The following is a 23,082-nucleotide window of genomic DNA, read 5'->3' as shown; positions in this document are numbered from 1 at the left end:
CCAAGCTTGGGATGTTGGCAGATGGGTACAGCTAGTGAAGACACTGTGGCAGTGGAACAGGTAAAGGATATTACCAATGAGTGCTTTAAGTGAAGGACCATGGAGACCAAGCTGGTTAGGGAAAGAGGTAATGAAAGGAAGGTATTACAGATATGTTAGAGTAACTGGGTGAAAGAACTGGAACTTTGGGAAACCGTGGCCATAAAGTAAGGCTTAATAATACCTTTTGGAATTGAAGAACTTTCTCTGTATTAACAAGAAAGTCCCAATAAAGAAGTAGAGGAGAAAGTCATTGAAAGGTTTTCAGTTTAACTAGATGATCCAGCCAGACATTGAAGTCACTCAGGATGATAAATAAGACTTGGGGAAGAAAGAAAACACTGAACCGTCAGTGAGTTTGGTAATCAGTGATTTTGTTAGATGCCTATAATGAGGAGTAGAGAACAGTATATATCTCTGGGTAACTCTAACCTCAAAAACAGGCCTTTCTCAGGATAGAGTTGGAAGGATCTGAAAGGAGCATTGAGGGAGAGAGGAGGCAGACTCAAATCCTTTGAAGGACTTGGAGTTTGCAAGAGTGACTTCCTACTCCTCCATTAGTAAGGCTCTCGGGAAAGTGGTGTCTTTAGCCAGATTTCAGTAAAGGCAAGGCAGTAGTGGGGTAGTCAGTGAATGAGTTGATGCAGTTTCTTATACTTTGTTTACTAAAGTTCTAAACAGATAGATATATATTTATGTCTTTTTTAATTAACACAATTTTTAAATTATAGGTATAAGAGTTCCCAGAAGTCAACAGATTGGTCTGGAGTAAAGAAACCAATTTACTTAAGTAAATTAGGTAATAACTTTGCAGAATGGTCAGCATCTTGGGCAGGTTATCTTATAACAAAGGTAAGAGAACTCTGTTCAGATTTTAACTGAACAGAAATTGTAAAGGAAATGAGAGCATCTCTCTGAATGCATAGCACACACAGTGAACATTGAATCATTTGTGCTGATAGTTTTAGAAATTTTTACAGAAAATATTTACTACTCTCAATCTCTCTGTTGTTAGTAAGTTTCTGAGTAAGGACGGTAATTGTTTTATCAAGCAAATCGCTGGTCTTAATGTGTTTATAGAATATTTCTTACATTATGTCTGTTTATTTTACATTGTAAAATAGTACTGTTTAAAGGATGTAAATGCTTTATCAAACATTTTTGCATAATAAAAAGATTTCTTATGTAATAAAAAAATACATTATCCTTTAGTGGCTACCTCTAAAAGAAGATGCATTATGTGAGCTTCCTCCAAAATAAGAATAAAGGTTTTTTTAAATGATGTTTCATGGAAAACTAGAGGTATCTGATGTGTTCCTAATAGGAAATTTTTACATACCTGACAGACAGAAAGCTACTCTTGTGTTCCCAAAACATGTTTAAGACACATTTAAAATTTACAATTTTTGTTTTTAATTCACATGTGTTAATTAAAATATTATTTAATAATTAGTACCTAATCATTTCAAAAAAGTTTCTCTCATTTCATAATGAACATACTGAAAACATAATATGTGAAATGTAGAATACTGTTAATACTTTCAGCTGCGGAATATTTTATTTAGTTCTAGTTTAATTTTCTTTTTTTTTTTTTTTTTTGTTTAGTGAAGGGTTTATATTTGAAGACGGAAAAACCTTTAAAATTTTATAAGAACAGTAATGTTGGTAAATTGAAGGTTAGATCATACCAGTAAAATCTGACTCTAAACCCAAATAATTTAATTTTTTATTTCTTTAAGTTTTTTTCCTCCTAGTTAATCACTGTTTATTACTTATTAAAATCATGTATCATGTACTTAATGTGCTGACCTAGAGCTTACTTTTTGGTTACTTTTCTCATCTGTGTGCTTAGGGAATAAATATAATAAATTTAATGTTAGCTAAGTAAAATATAGTGTAATTAGGGAAGTTAATCTGTAACAAAACGTGATGCATTTTTAAATGAACTGTAAAGGGGAAAAGACCGTTTTTGCTGAGGCAGTTGGCAGCCTAGGTAGCTACATTGCCTGTAGTGGTCTCAGGCTCTTGACCAGAGGTGGTGATCTGGAATCCTCCCTGCTGAGTGCTTCTCTCCGTGAGAGAATACTCACTCTGCAGGGATAAATTAGCTCGCATGTGTTTTTTTCTAGCATTAATCAAAAGAATACAATATATATAACTGCTGGCTCTTTCTAAATCATTACAGGTTCGACATGATCTTGCCAGTAAAATCTTCACCTGCTGTAGCATTATGATGAAGCATGATTTCAAGGTGACCATCTATCTTCTTCCACATATTCTAGTGTATGTCTTGTTGGGTTGTAATCAAGAAGATCAACAGGAGGTGAGAAATACCATTTTATTTGGTTTCTGTTTGTGCAAACATTTGTCCATGTAATTACATATTAGGGAATGTAGGTCAATGTATACCATGTATGTTCATATCTAAATGCTTATAAATCATTTTAAAAACTTTTATCAAAGAATTATATAATGCTTAGTTCATATCTTTTACCTATTTGGAGTTGTGTATGTATATGTATCCTTTTTAAATAATTGGTAAGAATTCTGTATGCATTCTGGATCCCAGTTTCTACTAATCATATCTTAGAAAAGAAAAGTTTTTCTAGTTAGTGGTTTTCTTTTTAACCTTTGTTTATGCCTTTTGCCATGCAGAAATGTTAAATATAAATGCCAAATTTTATATCTTTTATAACATTTGAATTTTAAGCCTTTTATATGAAGTCTTCACTTATTCAATATTAGTGAACATGTGTTCCTACATTTTTGATTCTTTTGTTTTTACATTTAACCTTTCAATTACTTGGAAAATAATTTTTGCAGATACTCTGAGATATTGTTTTAAGTTTTGATTTCTACTAGTTAACAAATAGTTTCATTATCATTTATTGAATAATCTGGAAGAATTTTTTAAAATTTATTTTTGTATTTATTTTTGTGACTTACAGTAGATTTTCTTTTCAGAGAGACATTTTATTGGCTTAATTATAGAATAGAAAGATAATTTATTATTAATCCACAGTGGGTTTTTTCCCTTTTGAAATTGTTGCCTTAGAGAGATTAGTCTTATATGTCAGATAATAGTAAAATGATATTACATAGACATATTATTAACCACAAAATGGTTCTTCTTAGGTTTATGCAGAAATTATGGCAGTTCTAAAGCATGATGATCAGCATACCATAGGTACTCAGGACAGTGCCTCTGATCTGTGTCAACTCAGTACACAGACTGTGTTCTCTATGCTTGACCATCTCACACAGTGGGCAAGGCACAAATTTCAGGCACTGAATGCTGAAAAATTTCCACAAAACAAATCAAACAGAAATAAGGTAGACTCAGTGGGTAAGTCATAACTTCTGTTTATTTCCTTCTCTTAATTATTAACCAATTAGCTCCTTTTTGTATCAATTCTGTAATTTAAGCATTAGCTTTTAAATGACCTATATTTTCTTGCACTTTTTTTTTCTTAAGATGCCTTTTCACTGAGAAAAAGCAGTGAATTTATAGTTAGAAAATCTCTCTTTGAAAAACACATACCTAATTTTTCTTTGCATAGAATAGTGCTACTATTGTCTCTCTTAGAAGATTGAGGAATAAATGGGATGATGAACATATAAACTGTAGAATGTGAAATGAATGCCATGTTAATATTGTTAGTAACTAACCCCTCACTGTTAACCGTTTTTTAATGTCCCCTCAGTGTACTGTGTGTGTAACATACGTGCATTTACATGTATACATATGTGTGTGTGTGTGTGTGTGTGAAGTGCTCTTTATTCTATTTCACTTATGAAATACTCTTTGCAGTCTTTTTCACATTTAAGTTTTAAATTTCAGAAGAGATTTTAATTTCATTCATTTCATGGCCGATTTTTTTCCATTTTTTATTCATTTCATTCTTTTTATTCTTTCTTCCCCCTGTCTCTGGTAGTGTTTGGTATCCAGCAGTTTCTCCAAATATGCTTAATGTATGTTACTACAGTACACCCTGCTATACCTACTGCTATTTTTTCCCTGTGATATTACAACGCCCACTAAGATGATTAAAAGAAGAATCTCATTAGAGTTTAAAATGACACTTGCCCCTATAATATGAGCATTTGGTGAGAAGAATTATATTCATCAGACAATAATGGATACTCTTAATGTCTTTGAACTTTTATGTTTTTCATTCTTTCAGCAAGTTAGTAAAGTATATGATCCTTCTGCTTCTGTGTACCTCGGCCATTTTAATGGACATCGCATGATTTTCCTCCAAGGCTTTCGAGGCTAATTGAAAAAACTAAGATCTTTAAAGAGGCCTTCACTTACACTAAGTTCTCAGTTTGTGAGCTTTCCTCTTGTTTCTGTATCAGTGGAAGACATTACATTCTTATTGTTAAGCATAATGGTTTGTTATTTTTATAAGATTTTTTTTGACTTGTGAATAATTATCTGCTTAGGAGAGTATTTTTCTCTGGAATATAACTATTAATATACTTTACATCAATTCAGCAATTAAATGTTTGGTTTTGTTTCTGCATATAAAAATGGTACCAAAAAACCAAACACAAATTCTGTTATTACCATTTCTTACTAACATGGTAATGAAAATTCTAGCTTTTAAGAATAACATTTGTAATGATCTAAGTACAATATCTTTAACATTTCTCATAATTTGAAATGATATACAAATTTTGAAGGAAGTAAGAAACTTATTTTAAATACAATTTCTTTTAAATTTACTATCTTGATTATGAAATTTATTGTTTCCTGTTTTCTACATGCTGTTATGCATCATTATTAAAATTTCTAAGTTTTAAGTAAGAATTCTTAAATTGGGCTGTGCAGAATTTTCCCATTTATGTCTATTCTTAGACTCTTTCAAAAATTACCATTTTAAAGTATTCGTGATTTTCCTTGAAAAGCAATTTTACTTTCTATTTCCATTGTAATGGTTAATATGTTACATATGGTAATACAGGAGAAAAATAAGAATGTTAACAAAAAATTCTAAGCTTTAAAATTTAAAAGGCTATTTCCATAATTCTGCTTTTTTCTACTAATAGCTATACTTTATCAGTGTTTTTATAGTTATCAATAATAAATACCTCATCTTTGTATCTTTTATATCATCTTTATATCTTCTCAACATTTAATATAAATTTACATTTAATCCTCACAAAAACATTGTAAGGAGGGCAAGACAGATACTAATACTTCCCTTTTATAAATGAGGAATAAAAAGCTCAAATAAGTTAAATGACTGTTCAAGGTAAGGTAAGTAATAATGGTGCTGTTGGAGCAAGAATCCTCTGAGCAATCATCTTCTTGATAGTTACATCCTAAATATGATACCCTAATACATTTAGATTAATTTATTTAGTGAACTAAATTTTAAATAAATAAATAAAAATTTAAATGGATACTTAAAAATTTTCATCTTATAAGTCTTTAATCACTCAATTATCTTTTTATAATCTAGTATCTACTGTGGATTATGAAGACTATCAGAGTGTAACTCGTTTTCTAGACCTAATACCTCAGAATACTCTGGCAGTAGCTTCCTTTCGCTCCAAAGCATACACTCGAGCTGTAATGCACTTTGAATCATTTATTACAGAAAAGAAGCAAAATATTCAAGAGCATCTTGGATTTTTACAGGTTTGACATTAATTAAACCTAATAACGATATTTAATATTGCTTGTCTTTTATGTTTATGTTGTTCATTTTATTGAGTGTTATAGATGCTGTGCTAGGCACTAGGTATTTGTAAGCACTTTAAAACATTACAAATTAGTGGGGAGAGAGAAACATCAGTTCAGTAAGTACAGTGATAAGCCCTGTGGAAGGACACTTCTCTCAGCTTCTGTGTGGGGTGGGATGAGAGATGGAAGTGGGTGAGCAAGGGGTCAGTAAGGGCTTCTTGGAAATGATGTGTAGGCTGAGTCTTAAAATATGAATGATAGATAAATAAAAGGAGGCAAGAATTTCCAAGTTGAAGCGTCTCTGTGGAGTTGGGAAGGAGTGTGGTGTATGCTAAAATGTCAGTTTTGGAATGACAGAGAAAAGACAGAGATTTGGGCAGAGGAGAGATAATCATAAGAGGGCCTTTTAAATTGCCCAAGATTGTTAGAGGATTTGAACCAGGGAAGTGCTATGGTCAGAGTGTTATTTCAGCTTAATGCCTATTGCAGTAGTGCAGGAAGAGTATGAAAGGGCTATGAATCAAGGCAAACAAGCCATTACTATTCACATGAGAAATGCGGGCCTGAGTTTGGGGGTGCGGGATAGGGGGCTGTTACAGCAGAAATCAGCCATGACTGCTGGTGAAATAATGGTTTAGGTGATAATAACTATGGCTATGTAGGGAGGAAAAGAAAGTAAGGGCAGGTGGGGCTAATACAGCAGATTAAATTAGAAGTCAAGATTGGTGGGCTTCTTTTCAGGTGAAAAAGCGAGAGTATGGTGAGAGAATGGGAAAATGAGTAGCTTGTAGTCTTTGAGTGATTAGCCCTTTCCTGTCTTTGTTTTCCTTCTTGTCCAGCTTTGAGCCTCTTGTTTACTGTTAAAATCATTCCTTCACAAGGATATTCAACTCTTGTCTTTCTCCCTCTGTGTTGTACTCACTTTGTAAGACTCCAACCCTGGTAAAACTCACCCATGTGCCTTCCCAGTAAACTACTGAACATTTCTGGAGAAAAATCACACAGTGGATTTTTAACTGGTTTTCCTTTAAGTTCATAATCTCAAACATCACTAACACTGCCTTCAGTCCTTCTGTGTTTCTCTGCTAATCCTACTTTCCCACTCTTAAAGATGACTGTTTCTTAGACTTTCTCTTTATTTCTCTGCTTCCACCTCACTTACTCTCAACTGATGATCTTGCTTCGTTGTTCATCAGGAAAATTGAAGCCAAATGTCTACCAAATCTGAAAATACATTGACCCCTGCACCATATTCGATATCTTAACTTCCATTGCTTCTAAGGAAGGACCCTTTCCTGTCAAAATTCAGTCCTTCTACTTTTGTTCTTTTTTTTTTTTTTAATGGAGGCATTGAGGATTGAACCCAGGACCTCATGCGTGCTAAATGTGCCCTGCTACTGAGCTATACCCTCCCCCTACTTCTGTTCTTGATTTCAAGAATTTCACTCCTTCAAATATTCCTGCCTGCTTTCTCCAGTATCATTAATTTCTCTTTCTCAGCCAGAGTACAGAGAGTACATAGATGTGCTCTGGTATTTCCTCTCTTAATTTTTTATGATTTCCTTGGTCTTACATTCTTTTTCAGATGCTTTCCATCTCTCTGGTTCCCTCCACAGCCAGTTTTAAAAGAATTGCCTGTCTTCTCCATATTCCTTCTTTACTTCCTATTCACTCTTTGCCCATTTCAACAAGAGTTCTTTTTCCATTCCACTGACTCTACTCTTGCTATGAAAATCAGTGGCCCCCATGTTACCAAATCCAGTAAATGTTTCCCAGTCCTCATTTTCTTAACCTCATGGCATCATTTGACCACTCCTCTTTTTGCTGACATTTGCTTTTCTTCCACAAACTCAGGGCTACCACATCCTCCAGGTTTCTTCAAACTGCTCTAATTCCTCCTCTGTTTCATTTGCTAGTTATTCCTTGTCTGTAAATATAGAAGCCCTCTAGTCTCCTTCCCCAGCCCTCTTCTTCTCTCTCCTATTTATTTCCTAAATCATTTCCTCCTTTCCCCTGCCATTTTTGTGCTAATTTCTCCCAAATTTTTATCTTCAGCCTGAATATCTCCTTTGAACCCAGATTTAATGTCTTGGGTTTCTGGAAGGCATCTCAATACCAATATATTAAAATGCTTGTTTAAAATTTAAGTTTTAAAATGCAATGAAATGCTTATTAACTATACTCAACAGAATTTATCATGGATTGGATTTTTAAGAGTTCAGGACCTTGAGGTTCTTTACAGTTCTCCTTATCAACAAGTGTTACTAGCGTAGATTTGTATTTAAGTGGGATAGAATGCTTGGAAATAAAGCTTGCAATTTTACTGTCAGTCTGCCTTGAAACAAATACTTATTGTTACTTTGCTAAAAAATTCTTGTATGTTCTTTTCTGGTGGTTTTATAGTTTTATTTCCAGTTGTGTTTTTTTCCTCATTTGATTGTTTGTTAATGATTGAACAAAGAAATTGTATGCTGCTATGCATGAACCAGATGGAGTGGCTGGAGTAAGCGCAATTCGAAAGGCAGAACCATCTCTAAAAGAACAGATCCTTGAACATGAAAGCATCGGCTTACTGAGGGATGCCACTGCTTGCTATGACAGGGCTATTCAGTTAGAACCAGACCAGGTAAGAAAATAAATGAAAGGCAACATAATAAAAAGAACTCTCAACTAGGAACTCTGGAAATTTTAATTTCAATACTGTCTCCACCAGTGTCAGTGTGTCTGGTAAATATTTAAGCATCTGAGCTCGAGTTTCCTGACTGATGAAATTAGAGACATGCTAGATGATCTCACAGATCCCTTCCAATACCAAATTTCTGTGACCTTAGAGATCCCCCACATGAATAAGATTTATTGTGGAGTGTATTTATATTAAGCTGTATGTTCAGTTACTCTAAAATTGATGTAATTTTTGTTTGCTATTAAGGCTTGTATGATAATAGTGATTCCTTATAGCCTAAGAAACTTTTTCAGATTACACATACCCCCATCAGCATCTGGGAATCTCTGAAATGGTCCCTTAGAGTCACTGACGTACAATCACTAATGGGGGCATGTTGTATACCTCAGGTAGATCAGAACAGGAAAGGGGTTTAGACTCACTGATTTATGATCTGGGCCTCAGTTCTCTTTAATCTCGGGGTGTTGCTTTTTTGTCATAACTGACGTGTTCGTTTTCTCAGAAGTTAAGGGTATAGGGCCTTTATTTTTCACAGTCTTGTTTACAATTTTAAAGAATATTGCATAATCTTATTTAACTTTTTAGTTACTAAAGCCCAAAGTATATATTAATAATATTGTGACCTATAAGTTTTAATTTTTATGTGAAAAACAATGTGACACATAATCTTTAAACAAAATATTAAAGAGTACGTGTTACTTTTTAAAACTTGATCTGAACCAAAAATTATACCAAATCTGGAAAAAAATAATAAATTAAGTCTGAGATTTTCTTTAGTTTGTCTGCATTTAAAACAAATTTAGACGTGTTTAAGGACATTGGTAGAGGGCTCTCTACTGATGTCAAACAAGTCAGTTGCTAAACTAAGAAAGATAGGCTCAGTAAGGTAAATAATATTTTTTAATGAATATCAGGTAAACTAGTTTTGGTTCCTAAGATGTATTTGAAGTGACAAGTGCTATTTTAAATACTTTTGAATTTCCAGATTATTCATTATCATGGCGTAGTGAAGTCCATGTTAGGTCTTGGTCAGCTGTCTACTGTAATCACTCAGGTGAATGGAGTACATGCTAACAGGTAATTTTTTTTTTTCAAGAATGGCTTTCTTTTGTTACTGTTTTGGAATGGAAAATTTTAAATTAATTTATTGGATTGCAATAATGTTTACTAAAGTAATGAAATCTTTTTTATGTTTTAATGGTATTGGAGATAAGCACCAAAAAATATTTTTCCTACTTTCTTATTGATCAGTCTAGCACTTAACAGCTTATCTGCTGTCCAAAGAGTCATCCTTGAATTAAATTTGCTTTATGACAGGAACCTTCCAGACCTCACCTGCTACTAGTGAGGCTCATAAGAGCACTTCCAAAGGGTATCTAAAGCTCTGCCTGTATTATTAGTACCAGTTATTTTCTGTGTTGGGAAACAGGAAACTTTGTAATCGAATTAAAGAATACCACTCTAGGCTGTATAGGTTGATTTTCCCCTAAAGACTTAGAAAAATGAAAACAGCCTTCCTTTCCTAAAGAAAATGGGTTTCTTATATCAATGTAAATAATACCAGGAAAGAAAGAAAGAAAGAAAGATAGTACTTATATGTGGCAAAGATTAAGGCCACACAGTTCTTTTAGTTTGGAAAATAACTAGGGGGGTTGGTTCTGCTCTTGAAGCTGCCTTCCTCTGAGGGCTGAAAGCTTTATCCTTAATATATTTACCAGACCCCTACTGACTTTTCAGGCAGTGAGATCTGGTCAAAAGGGATGGGATCTTAGTTAACCAAAGAGCACTGGCCACTGTTTTTAGTTAGATCACTCTGAAAGCGGCTCTTCTAAGTACAGTTTCTGTAAATTCCAAACTGTGATATTAAGGACCACTGTTCTACAGTAGTAGAGAGAGCAGAGAAGCTCAGTTTTTGTTAGAGTTTCCCAGTAGTGGAATTTATGAAATGATGGAAAATGCTTTACAGAAGCAGGGGAAGACTGGTTATATATTTTAGATGTTTATCCAGATTAGTTGAGAGACTTCATGTATAAAGAGATTGCAGGAATTTGGGGAAGTTTGTTATGCTTCAAGCCAAGATGTTTCCTTATGATGCACAGTTAGATGACTCTTGTCTTTTCTTTGGATCTGGGATACAGAGAGCCTTCTGATCTTTGGGTTGTAAAAAGGCAAATGTCAGTATTCAGTGAGGGCTGCTGTATCATATTGAATCAAGTGGTCATTGAGGGGACATGCGTTCCTTGGGGAGAATATTTGCATTTAACAAATATTTTTCCAAAATTATTGACTGTACTTGGCCTACGCAATCATTCTTTTTGATGCATCTGTGGAGATAAGTTTTCACAGCCTGATCCTCATTGCCATTTGGTACTTCTTGGTATAATGCTTGCTGTGACGTTACTGTGTGACATTCTGGAGAGCGAATTTTGCTAATTCTACTCAGATTGGTATCCTAAAATTTTGATTTTTTAATATCTGGTGATAAGCTTGTAAAGTTCTTCAAAGTTGGACTTTTGAAAATTCTATTTATATTATACTACCTTAAGCTTTGTTCTAAATTGTTTTTGGTGGTAGTCATATTTAGAAATTGGAGAATATTCAATATTTATGCTGCTATTTTAGTTTTTTTAAATAATAATTAATTGAATCATTTGTTATGTTTTCTTTATGTGTTTTTACTACAGAAAGAACAAGGAGGGCTTTTAAGGACATTGATCCAAGCGTCTCTGAGCCTGTTATACCTTATTTATAGTATGGGGATATGTGTGCCTTTTGGTATTATTAGATAATTAAATGGAAAATGCTAGCCCAGGGTCTAACATATAGCAGATATTCAAATGATAATGATTAATAAAGAAACAACATGGAGAAAGTCTAGCTCCTTCTATACAGTCATGATCTAAAATATCACTAGCCATCCTAGTGTCATATAAGTAAAATACTTAGAAAAAATAATACAAACCCAAGTTTTAAAGTAATTTAAGAATAATATAATAATAGTTATGTATTTTAGATAGCTAATTTTGTATTCATTGTTGTGTTATTGACACATCATTTGTAACTTTCTTATTCCCTTATTACTGAGTGTCCTGTGTATCCCGGTGTCCCATTCCACCTCACCAGCTCTGTGTTTCTGTAAATTTAATTCAAAATCTCAAGTTATTAGAATTGCTTACCTCTGAATGCATGTATGTTCAGTTCGGCTTTTTCCTCCCTGCTCTTTGTTCACGTTAAGCATGCGGCTAATCTTACAGCTGCTCTTTGTAATTATCCAGGCATTAGTTCTGCTCTAAAAATATGGCATAATTTGTTAAGAAATGGCATTTATAATGGCTCTATCAGAAGTAATTATGAAAAAATGTTTTAGAGGACTGGAAAGATTAAAATCTGGGGGGTTGTTCTGGACAGAGATAATTAGTTTCTATCTAAGTACAAAATATACTGCAATACAAATACAATTAATAGAACAATAAATAAATACAATAAATAGAGTATTTAAACCAATGAAAAAAATCTCTAAATGCTACTTTAAATTTAAACAAATACAAATTTAATTGATAATGGGTTTCTTTTAATAGGTCTGAATGGACAGATGAATTAAACACATACAGAGTAGAAGCAGCTTGGAAATTGTCACAGTGGGATTTGGTGGAAAACTATTTGGCAGCAGGTAAAATTACTTCTTAAAATATAAGCAGTTTTAGTAAGCCATAAATATTCAGACTTAAGTAGCTAAGCAACATTCCTAATTAATCTCTCGGCTTATTTTATGATTGCCTTGTTGAGTTCAAAGTAGAATGAAACCATCTGTTCAGGATTTCTGTTGACCATTTTACCAAATGATATGAAGCTTGTTCCAGGACCCAGCCATCATGACTTTCCTTGACTCTCATTTGTTTTTCAGATGGGAAATCTACGACATGGAGTGTCAGACTGGGACAGCTATTATTATCAGCCAAAAAAAGAGATATGACAACTTTTTATGACACATTGAAACTAGTAAGAACAGAACAAATTGTACCTCTTTCAGCTGCAAGCTTTGAAAGAGGCTCTTACCAGCGAGGATATGAATATATTGTGAGGTATTTTGAGGTTTCCATTTTTATATTCCTGTTCTGTATGTGTCGATTGACAAGCTTGGAATTTTGTGCTTACTAAGTAACTGATAGTATGTTTGGTGTCATGCACAGATAGCTACACAAAATGGCTCTTTCATTTTTTTACATAATAACCCTATCTGTAGTTTTTTTAAAATGCTCAATACATCCTTTCAATTAGAAAGGCAATTATGAGACTTCTAAAAAATACCAAAAATATATTTGTCCTGTTGTAATGTCATAGTTTATTTCCTGTATAACCTAAATAATCTAGACATCCACTCTACCTGGCACATTGGTGCTCAGAACTTATTGATTCCCTTTACTTCTCATTTAGAAGTGCATCTGACTTTTCCCACTCGCCCCTCAAATGTAGGTGTTACTTTACTCAAAGGAATATTAACTTTTAGAGGTAAGGAAGGACATGATGGAAAACATTTTAGGTCTGTTAATTTACCTGAAGAAAACAATAAAACATATGTTGTAATTAAACTATAGTAAGTTAAAAAGAAAAGTAAGCATTTTTTTTCTTTTTCAGTTAGAAAAATTTACTATATTTTGTATCAGCCCCTTTGGTAACAGCTTAATGAAACCAGAAATTGGACCACTGAGATTAATTCAGTTCTGTAGCTACTCAACTGCCTGCTTGAACACTGAGTCATAGATACTGACAATTATACATGGGAAAAACCTAGTGTGAGTGTATCATGCATGTTTCCATCAGCCTTAGGAAGAAAAATTAGTTAAAGTTGCATTCATTTCACGATTTTTTACTGTCATCTACTATGCTAGGCCCTCTTATGATAGTACCAACAAAATATGCAAATATTTATGTTGATTTATTATGGATCCATATTTTCTTTTATCTTTATATAGGTGATAAAGTCTGGCTTTCTGAATTTAGTTTTATATACCTTTCTCCAATTTAATTAGGAGAATCTGGGGATCATAGCAAAACACTCAGTATTTAAATCAACATAAATTGGTGTTTATTCCCAGTATGAAAAGATATAAATGTTAGTGTTTATATACCAAGAATATATATTGGTTGAAGTTCTTCCAAAGAAAACTGCACGTTTCAGATCCTTCATGGTTAATTTAAAGTACATGCTTTATATGTGAGATTAAAATGGTTGGATATGATAACATACTAACATAGACTTTATCTATCTTCAGATTGCACATGTTGTGTGAGTTGGAGCATAGCATCAAACCACTTTTTCACCAGTCTGCAGGTGATAATTCTCAAGAAGATTCTCTAAATTGGATAGCTCGACTGGAAATGACGCAGAATTCCTACAGAGCAAAGGAGCCCATTCTGGCTCTCCGGAGAGCTTTATTAAGCCTCAACAAAAGGTTTTTTACACTTTTTTTTTCCCGTCAGTTATTGTGAATTTAGTATTATATTTGCTTATTATTTGAGAGTATTTATTTTTCTTTATTTTCTCTCTGAATCTGTATTTTTCTTTTTTTTCTTTGAAGTATAGTCAGTTACAATGTGTCAGCTTCTGGTGTAGAACATAATGTCCCAGTCATGCATATGTATACATATATTTGTTTTCATATTCTTTTTCATTAAAGAATCATTAAAGATTATTACAAGATATTGACTATAGTCCCCTGTGCTATACCAAAGAAATTTTTTTTTTATGTATAGTGGCTAACTTTTGCAAATCTCAAACTCCCAAATTTATCCCTTCCCACCTTCTTTCCCCTGGTAATCATAAAATTGTTTACTATGTCTGCAAGTCTGTTTTGTAGATGAGTTCATTAGTGTCCTCTTTTTTCTTTTTTTTTTTTTTGTGAATCTGTATTTTTCTATTGTCAGTTGTCATGACTACACTATATAGTTGAAATGAACCTAGAACTTAAGAATTACTTTTATATGCAGTATGTCATTTTTTAATGTTAAGAACCTATCTAAGGAAGGTACAGATATAAGCTAATAATAAGGTCTTCATAGACTTGTAATTGATAAAAATGGAGAACTCGGTAAGAAAAGTAAAATTAGTTTTTTGAGGTGCAGGGATATAGCTCAGTGGTAGAGTGCATGCTTAGCATGCACAAAGTCCTAGGTTCAATCCCCATTACCTCCATTTTAAAAAAAGTTATTTTTTTTAACAAATTAATCTTCTTTGATTCCTTTAAAAAGATACATTGAGAAGGTTTCATGTTGGGAGGAGATATTTTTGTTAAGTTGTTGAATACACTTTAAAATGCTCTTTCCCCCATTTTGTCACATTCCTTTAGACCAGATTACAATGAAATGGTTGGAGAATGCTGGCTACAGAGTGCCAGAGTCGCTAGAAAGGCTGGTCACCACCAGACAGCCTACAATGCTCTCCTCAATGCTGGAGAGTCACGACTCGCTGAGCTGTACGTGGAAAGGGCAAAGTGGCTGTGGTCCAAGGTAATGGCCAAGGGAATGTCAGCATATCTGTACTCCATTGTGCATTAAGTACCTCCTACAAAGGCCTGATTGAGAGATGATTCCTAACCTAAATTCAGACTCTTCTTTTCCTGTCGCCTTTCTTCAACATTTATCTCCCATAATCGGGAAGAAACTTCCTTCTATCCTGAAGTTCCCAAATATTTTTCAATTTCAAGACTGAAAGTGCAGTTCTTTCAGTTTTCATCTGCCTTCCCTTTTTTTCTTGAGGCAAGTGACCAATTTTTACCTTCTATACATATTATACGAGTGCATGTAGTAGGCAATTAAAGCTATTTAAGTGAACATAATGCTATCCTTACTCACATTCTTGACAGATAATTAGTTTTGCGTGGACTTGCCAGTGTTACTGTCAAGATTTGCTTCTAATCTAGCCTGCCAGAAAGGGCTTAGCTTTGGAACAAAAGTCCTCAGCAATCCTCAGATTAAAGCTACAGTTATGAGAAGGGGCTTTTAAAATTTCTTAACTACTTGAAAAGCTTATGAGGAGGACACGTTTCCTGGATGGGAGGTGAAAGTAGAATCTCAGCCTGCGTTAGTTGGTATCTGGTCATTTTCGGAGCTAGTGCTAGTCTCTGTATGTATTGTAATACCTTAAACTCAATATGCTGAGAATGCAATTCATCTTGGAAAATTCAATGCCTGTGTCTCCTCCATATTCCCTATTTTTCTAAATAGGACCCTATCTCACCCTCTCATCTACAACAGTAATCTGAGCATCATCTTGAACTTTTTCCTCTCCCTCAGTTTGCACATCCAACTGGAGACTAAATCTATCTTAGAAATATCTTTTGTTCTCTTCCTCTTATTTATCTTTGCTGTTTTCATTCATGGCTTTGCATTCATAGCCTCTGAAAATATTAACAACATTTTTGGGGGGCTGTCACCATTTTCCCAATGTTCACTACTACAGTGGTCATCTTTCTAAAATGCCCATTGAATCATGTTGCTCCCCTGGTTAAAATCCATCAAGGTATTCTTCATGCCTTTAGGATTGGTACTTTCTCATCAATTCCCAGCCCATCTCTTTAGCTTCATTTGTCACTATCTCACAAACCCTTTAGTCTTCAGCTAAAATCAGACTACTTGCCTTTCTCCCAATTAAAATAATTGTTACTTCTACCAAGAGTGTCCTTCACTGAATTCTAGGCCAGGAAAATTTCTAGTCATTCTTTAAGACGTAATTCAGATTTTCCCCATTTGACCGTCTTTCCTGACTGCTTGCTGCTCAACTCCATTTTCCTGTATCTTCAGGTACATTTAGGAAACTCTCTTCTCTTTCCTCCGTAATACTCATGTATATTCTTTTGTTAATAACACTTAGCACATTGTGCTGTTGTTTTACAGTTTGTTTCCTCACTTGATTATGAACTTTTTTAAGCCAGAGATTTTGACATATATATGTTTGTTTATCCCTATTTATCTACATGTATCTTCAGTTCCCTGCACTTTGACCGTAAAAAATGAGTAAATGAATGAATGAAATGAAGCAATGATTCCTTTTTAGGATTTTTATTCATAGGATGAAAATGATAGAGAACATAAAATTACAAATAGATTTATACATAAAATATCTAGTGAACTTTAAATCCTAATAATTGTTTTTCAGAAAATGGAAATATGTTCTTAAATTAAAAGGCTGTTGTTGCGTTTTTTCTTTCAGGGTGATGTTCACCAAGCACTAATTGTTCTTCAGAAAGGTGTTGAATTATGCTTTCCTGAAAATAAAACCCCAACCGAGAGCAAGAACATGTTAATCCACGGTCGAGCTATGCTACTAGTGGGTCGATTTATGGAAGAAACAGCTAATTTTGAAAGCAATGCAGTTATGAAAAAATATAAAGTAAGTATATGTATAATGCAATTTCAGTTAGAAGTGGACTTTGTTGTTTTGGAAAAATAGATAAAATTATTTTAAAGTCCAAACCATGTATAAAAATAGCCATGAAACTTTTTTGACTTTATAGTGAGTATATAACACAAGGATATAGCCAGAGGAATTATCACAAAGTAAATATACTCCTGAAACCACCACCCATGTCAAGAAACAATATGATTAGCACTCTACAACTCACCCTTTTACCCTACTCTCCAAGTTAACACATCCTAGCCTGAAAAATTCTGAACAAACACAATGTATACCTTGCTTACTAGGTTTTAAGCTTTACATAGGTGGTGTTATAAACGAGATACTTCTCAGTAACTCATAGGTCAAAGAAAAACATTGCAGTAGAAATTAAAAAATACTTTGAACTGAATAATAAAAGTATGACATAGCAAAATCTGTGGGATTCAGCTAAACCCATTCTTAAAGGGAATTTGAAGTTTTATTTGCGTATGTTAGAAGAAAATAAAGGCTCAGAATTAATGAGCTAAGAATCCATCTCAAGGAGTGAGAAAGGGAACTGAAAAAGAAAAAATTAAAAGTGAAAAAACAGAATATAGAAGATACAAGATAATAAATTAAGAACAGATGGCTAGAATTATGAGGCAGACTAACCAAGAAAAAAGAGTTTGATGAAAAGTTCAGCACAGGAATCACTTTGAGTCTTTGACTGAATACCAGGATGCACATGCATAACTCAAAACTCTAAGAGACCCAGCTAGAACAACTGCTAAGGAAAGAACAATCAGGACAATTTGCAGAGGGTAGATAGGCCAATTGATATAAATCATCAATGTCAATCTTTTGGGACACAGAGCAGGGTAGAAAAGGGTACAATGTGACAGCTGTATTTGGAGGGGCAAACTGAGGATAGCTAGCATACGTTTCAAGACTTACTATAGAGGTATAATTAAGGTGGTGCTGTGGTCATGTTAGTTTAGACAAATAAACCAGTAGAGCAGAAGAGGGAACCCAGAAACAGATTCCAGATACTATTGTAGAATAGTGACAAATAATCTTTTCAATAAATGGTGTTGTGTCATTTAGATATCTTATGGGGGGAATCAAACTTGATCCTTTCTTCACAACATAAACAAACATAAACTTCAAGTAGATTGTAAATCTAAATGTGAAAGACAAAATAATAAAGTTCCCAAAATAGAATACAGGAGATTATCTTCAAACCTAGCGGTAAGTCAAGACTTCTTAAACAGACCAAAAATTCTAACCATAAAAGAAGTAATTAATAAATTTGACTAAATTAAAATTATGAATTTTTCTTCATCAAAAGATACCATTAAGAATGTAAAGGCAAGAGGGAGGAGAGGTCTGTAGTGAGGGAAGAGATGAAGGGGATTAAGACATACAAACCTCCAGTTACATAATAAAAAAATCATGAAGATGTAATAAACAGCATGAGGAATGTGGTCAGTAATATTGCAATAACTTTGTGGACAGATGGTTACTAGACTTATCATGGTCATCATTTCATAATGTATGCAAATATCAAATCACTATACAGTACACCTTAAACTAACATAATATTGTATGTCAACAGTATTGCAATTTTAGAAATAGTAAATATATATTTATTAATAAGTATTTTTTGAAGAATGTAAAGGCAAGCCATAGATTACAGGGTATTTGCAATACATAAATGATAAAAGGCTCATATCCAGAATATAATAACTTTCTGTATAGCACAGGGAACTATATTCAAATCTTATAGTAACCTATAATGAATAAGAATATGAAAATGAATATATGTATGTATATATGACTGAGATATTATACTGTACACCAGAAATTGACACATTGTTAACTGACTATATTTCATTAAAAAAAAATAGACAGCTGAATTTTAAAATTGAATAGAAGCCTTCACAGAAGTGAATATATAAATGACCTTAAAAAAGTGAAAAGAAAATATGTTCACTGTAGTCTACATTCCTGTAGACAGGAATAGATGCAGATTTTAATATTATGAGATAGCAATATATACTTACCAGAATGGTTAAAATTTAAAAGCCTGATATTTTTTAGTATTAGAAAGGCTATAGAACATGTAGACTCCCGTTCAGTGCTGCTGGAAGTATAAATTGTTACAGTCATTTTGAAAAACAGTTTGGCATTTTCTCCTAAAGGTGATAATACTGTGACACAGCCACTTTACCAGTGCTCGGCCTGTCTCCATGGAAAATGTACAAAAATATTTACACCAACATTATTTGTAGATTTTAAACTGGAAATAATTCAAATGTCAATCAGTTACAGAATGGATAAACGAATTATAGCATATTCCTATAATAGAATACTACATACAGCAATGAAAACCAACAAACCAAAGTTACATGCAACAACTTAGATTGATCTCACAAACTTAATGTTGAATGAAAAAAAAAACAGATAAAAAAATCATACATATAGTATGATTCCATTTATATAAAGTTCAAAAATGAGCAAAACAGTAACAAACATGCCATAACAAACATAGTGTATACTGAAGGGCTTAAACAGCATTTATTTCTCACAGTTCTAGAGGCTGGGAAGTTCAAAAAAAATTTTTTTAACATTTTCTTATTGCTTTATAGTCATTTGAAAATGTTGTGTCAAATTCCAGTGTAGAGCACAATTTTTCAATTATACTTGAACATACGTATATTCATTGTCACATTTTTTTTCACTGTGAGCTACCACAAGATCTTGTATATATTTCCCTGTGCTATACAGTATAATCTTGTTTATGTATTCTGCTTATGCCTGTCAGTATCTACAAATTTTGAAATCCCAGTCTAAAATCAAGGTGCTAGCAGATTCAGTGTCTGGTGAGGGCCTGCCTCCTAGTACATATACTGCCATCTTCTTACAACCTCACGTGGCACAAGAGGCAAGGGACATCTGTGGGGCCTCTTTTATAAGGGCACTAATCACATTCATGAGAGTTCCTTACTCATAACCTTATCAACGCCCAGAGACCCCACCTCCAGATATCATCACACTGAGGATTAGGCTTCAACGTATGAATTTGGGGGTGGGGCAAGGAACACACAAACATTTAATCTGCAATGGTGGTTATTTGGGGGGGTAAAAAAAGGGAGTAGTGCAGTGTTTGAGAGGGTGAATTTGTATGTAAACTTTATTTTCCAAAGTAAATTTTTAAATCTTAAACCAGGAAGGAAGGAAGGGGAGAGGGGAGGCGGGAGAAGGAAGGAAGAAAGATAAAAAGCTAATAGAACCAGACTGAAAAATATCTTTATAGAAGAAATCTTAATTAGTATTTTCCTTTGTTCCCTTTGCTTCTCCTGTGACTCGATGGGAGAAGCACACTGGGAGCCTCATCCCTGTGGCTGTTTTTAGGTACATGAATCCAGCATCTATTCCGTACATCTAGCCATGTCATTTTCTTCTCTATCCAGAAGCAGGTTTCTATCTGTCAGGTTTCAGGATTAGATTCAGAGGAAACTTAAGATCTCATTTAAGGTTCCTGTTCTAAACCATGTTCTCAAACTTGCTGGAATTAAAAGTAGAACTTCATTTAGAAATTTTTTTATCCAGCTATTCTATATATTTTCCATAACATTTTCAAGTAATATCATTAAAAATTAATAAACCACACAAATATAAGGGCAGAGAAAGGGAGAGGAAATGACAAAGGAGGCTCAGTAGGAATGGCCAGAAAGGTAGATGAAAACTTGGAAGATTGTGGCCTCACAAAAGCAAAAGGAAGAAAGTGTTTCAGAGAGGAAATGGCATAGACGACAGAAACAGGTGCTGAAGAGAGCTCAGATGAGATCAGAATTGGAAAGTATCTCTTTATTTGCTGTTAGTGGAGTGGTGTAGACTGAAGCCAAAAAGAAATAGTTTGAGGGATGAATGTGAGATGGAGAATGCTTTTTAGATGCCTGATTATGAAGCAGTTGAGAGTAAGGGCAATAACTTATGTGAGATCTTGGAGAAAAACAAGATAATGTGATTTTTTTTAAACCATATTTGTATGCTTTTAAAGTCCTGTCCTTTTCAAGGATTTGATATTACTTCTACTTTCTTTGAGGTTATTTTAAAACAATAAAAATATACATATACACACATACATAAAATACTTTAATCTACCTGAAAATTATAAAGTACAATGTAAGTGGAATTTTTTTCCCCCTGTATAGTTAATTATCATGACATGTTGGTCAGTGGGCAACCCACCAGAACCTACCAGCTATCTGGAGAAAACCTTTGTAAGAAAGTAGCTATTCTTTATTCACACCAAAGAGTCAGTCTGCCTTTGACTTTGCTCTGCCTAGATGTGGATCTCATACTTTTGATCCCTAATTATCTATTAGTGTTTTACTTCCCAGCGTAGTGGGGGTTTTCTTAAGTGAGTATCCTGTGTTCTCTTTTATAGGATGTGACCTTATTCCTGCCAGAGTGGGAGGATGGACATTTCTACCTTGCCAAGTACTATGACAAATTGATGCCCATGGTCACAGATAACAAAATGGAAAAACAGGGTGATCTCATTCGGTATATAGTCCTTCACTTTGGAAGGTGAGAGTGAGAACTGCATGTTTGCTGATTAAATACATCAGGGTGACTCTGTTGATACTGAACTATTATTACAGATCTTGGCATATGCAGGATGTTCTCTGCTTTACCACTGATTCAAATTATCACCTTAGATGAGATGTAAATTCTTTCTTTATACATTTTTTCCTTCCCTTCAAAAAATAACTGTTTTAGTGGAATAAGTATTATAGGCATGTATTTTTAAGAATTCAATAGCACCAAGAATATATAGGAGGGGAGGGTATAGCTCAAGTGGTAGAGTACATGCTTAGCATGCATGAGGTCCTAGGTTCAATCCCCAGTATCTCCATTAAGAAAATAAATAAATAAATCTAATTACCTCCCCACCAAAAAAAACTAAAAAAAAAAAAAGTATATATATATATATATATATATATATACACACACACACACATGTATATATATACATGTATATATATAGTGAAAATTAAGTGCCCTTCCCATTCTGGATCCCCTGAGTCCCCTTCCCTGAAATTTCAGAAGACCCTAAATCTAATATTTAATGGTTGTATTTAATTGCTAGTGGAATATTTCCTTCCAGCCCATTCTGCTAAGAAGTAGTATATATAAAAGTAGTTTTGATATTAGACCTGTAGAAAGACATTATCTCTTAAACTAGGTAACAGGTGAAATAACTTAATTTCATATATTAGTGTATTATCGTTTCATATATTAGTGTATTATCATCAGATAGTGTATTGTCTCATGCCTGTTTATATTATCACAAGTTATTAATTCCTAAGAAGTAGTAGTCATTCTTCTTATCATACTCATGTACCATTGCTTTATGTTGAAGGGTAACTTACTTCAGAGCAGTAAATCTATTTAAAGTTGCCTATTATGTATTTTGACTTCTCAGTTCAATATTTTCAAGAATCAAAGCAATATTTATTCATCAGTAGTGTTAAGATTGCAAGATTTGGCCAAGCCTTTCTTCAAAATGGAATTCAGGTTTCATAAAGTCCAAACCTAATTTTATTTATTAATGATTATTAATTGTTAAATGCATTTTTCTTTCCAAAATGAGTAATACTTTTCATTTGTTCTTTGGTCTTAGCATATATCATGCATTAGTGTACAGAATTTATTTATTGTGCATTACTGTACAGAATTTGTTTAATACATTTCTTCTAAAAGAAGGAGTTATTTAAACTCCTTAATATGCATAAAAGTATCAGGTATAGTGTGAAATTTTTTAAAGTACAGTTTAAGAAAGTAAGGCTGTTTTAGAACATATTTCATCCACAATAATTAAAACATTTGGATGCCTCAAGGGTTACTCAGCTATTGATACTCATCCCCTGAGTAATTGAATTACTGTGTCATTACTAATTAAGCATTAGTCTTTGCCCTCAAGGAGGGATTGGATAGAGAAACCGTAGCACACAGAATATTTAAATAATGATACATAATAGAATGTGATCAGATATCAAAATAAATGGTATAAATATTAGAAATATCTTTTTGATATTAGCAAGATCCAGAAATGAACCAAACAGGTCTGGGCATCATAGATTTGGGACAAATCTGAAGTCAAAACTCAAGCCAGTGGCTTCATGATATCAAAAGTATACGTCTTTGAACTGCATTGCCCCAGAAGTCTGTTAGGCCTCATGAAGAGGATAGGATTTCAATGATAATTAAATTCAAGAAGGAAAG

At 33.5% G+C, this 23,082-nt stretch overlaps 1 protein-coding gene across 1 annotated transcript in view; it reads left to right on the top strand.

The window, feature by feature from the left end:
* The window catches only part of ATR (ATR serine/threonine kinase), an 84,265-nt gene that overhangs the window by 40,855 nt on the left and 20,328 nt on the right, over positions 1–23,082 (top strand). The window contains exons 25-36 of the mRNA XM_010976818.3: positions 771–891; positions 2,225–2,362; positions 3,175–3,385; positions 5,508–5,686; positions 8,193–8,357; positions 9,400–9,491; positions 11,993–12,084; positions 12,319–12,496; positions 13,688–13,867; positions 14,762–14,921; positions 16,624–16,803; positions 21,242–21,384. Of these exons, the coding sequence (XP_010975120.3) occupies positions 771–891; positions 2,225–2,362; positions 3,175–3,385; positions 5,508–5,686; positions 8,193–8,357; positions 9,400–9,491; positions 11,993–12,084; positions 12,319–12,496; positions 13,688–13,867; positions 14,762–14,921; positions 16,624–16,803; positions 21,242–21,384 (1,839 nt within the window). The remainder of the gene's footprint in view (positions 1–770; positions 892–2,224; positions 2,363–3,174; positions 3,386–5,507; positions 5,687–8,192; positions 8,358–9,399; positions 9,492–11,992; positions 12,085–12,318; positions 12,497–13,687; positions 13,868–14,761; positions 14,922–16,623; positions 16,804–21,241; positions 21,385–23,082) is intronic.

Source organism: Camelus dromedarius, chromosome 2, assembly GCF_036321535.1.
Source record: "Camelus dromedarius isolate mCamDro1 chromosome 2, mCamDro1.pat, whole genome shotgun sequence".
In the NCBI taxonomy this organism is placed as follows: Eukaryota; Metazoa; Chordata; class Mammalia; order Artiodactyla; family Camelidae; genus Camelus; species Camelus dromedarius.
The sequence above is the reverse complement of the archived record's forward strand: the minus strand, read 5'-3'. Positions and strand labels throughout refer to the sequence as shown.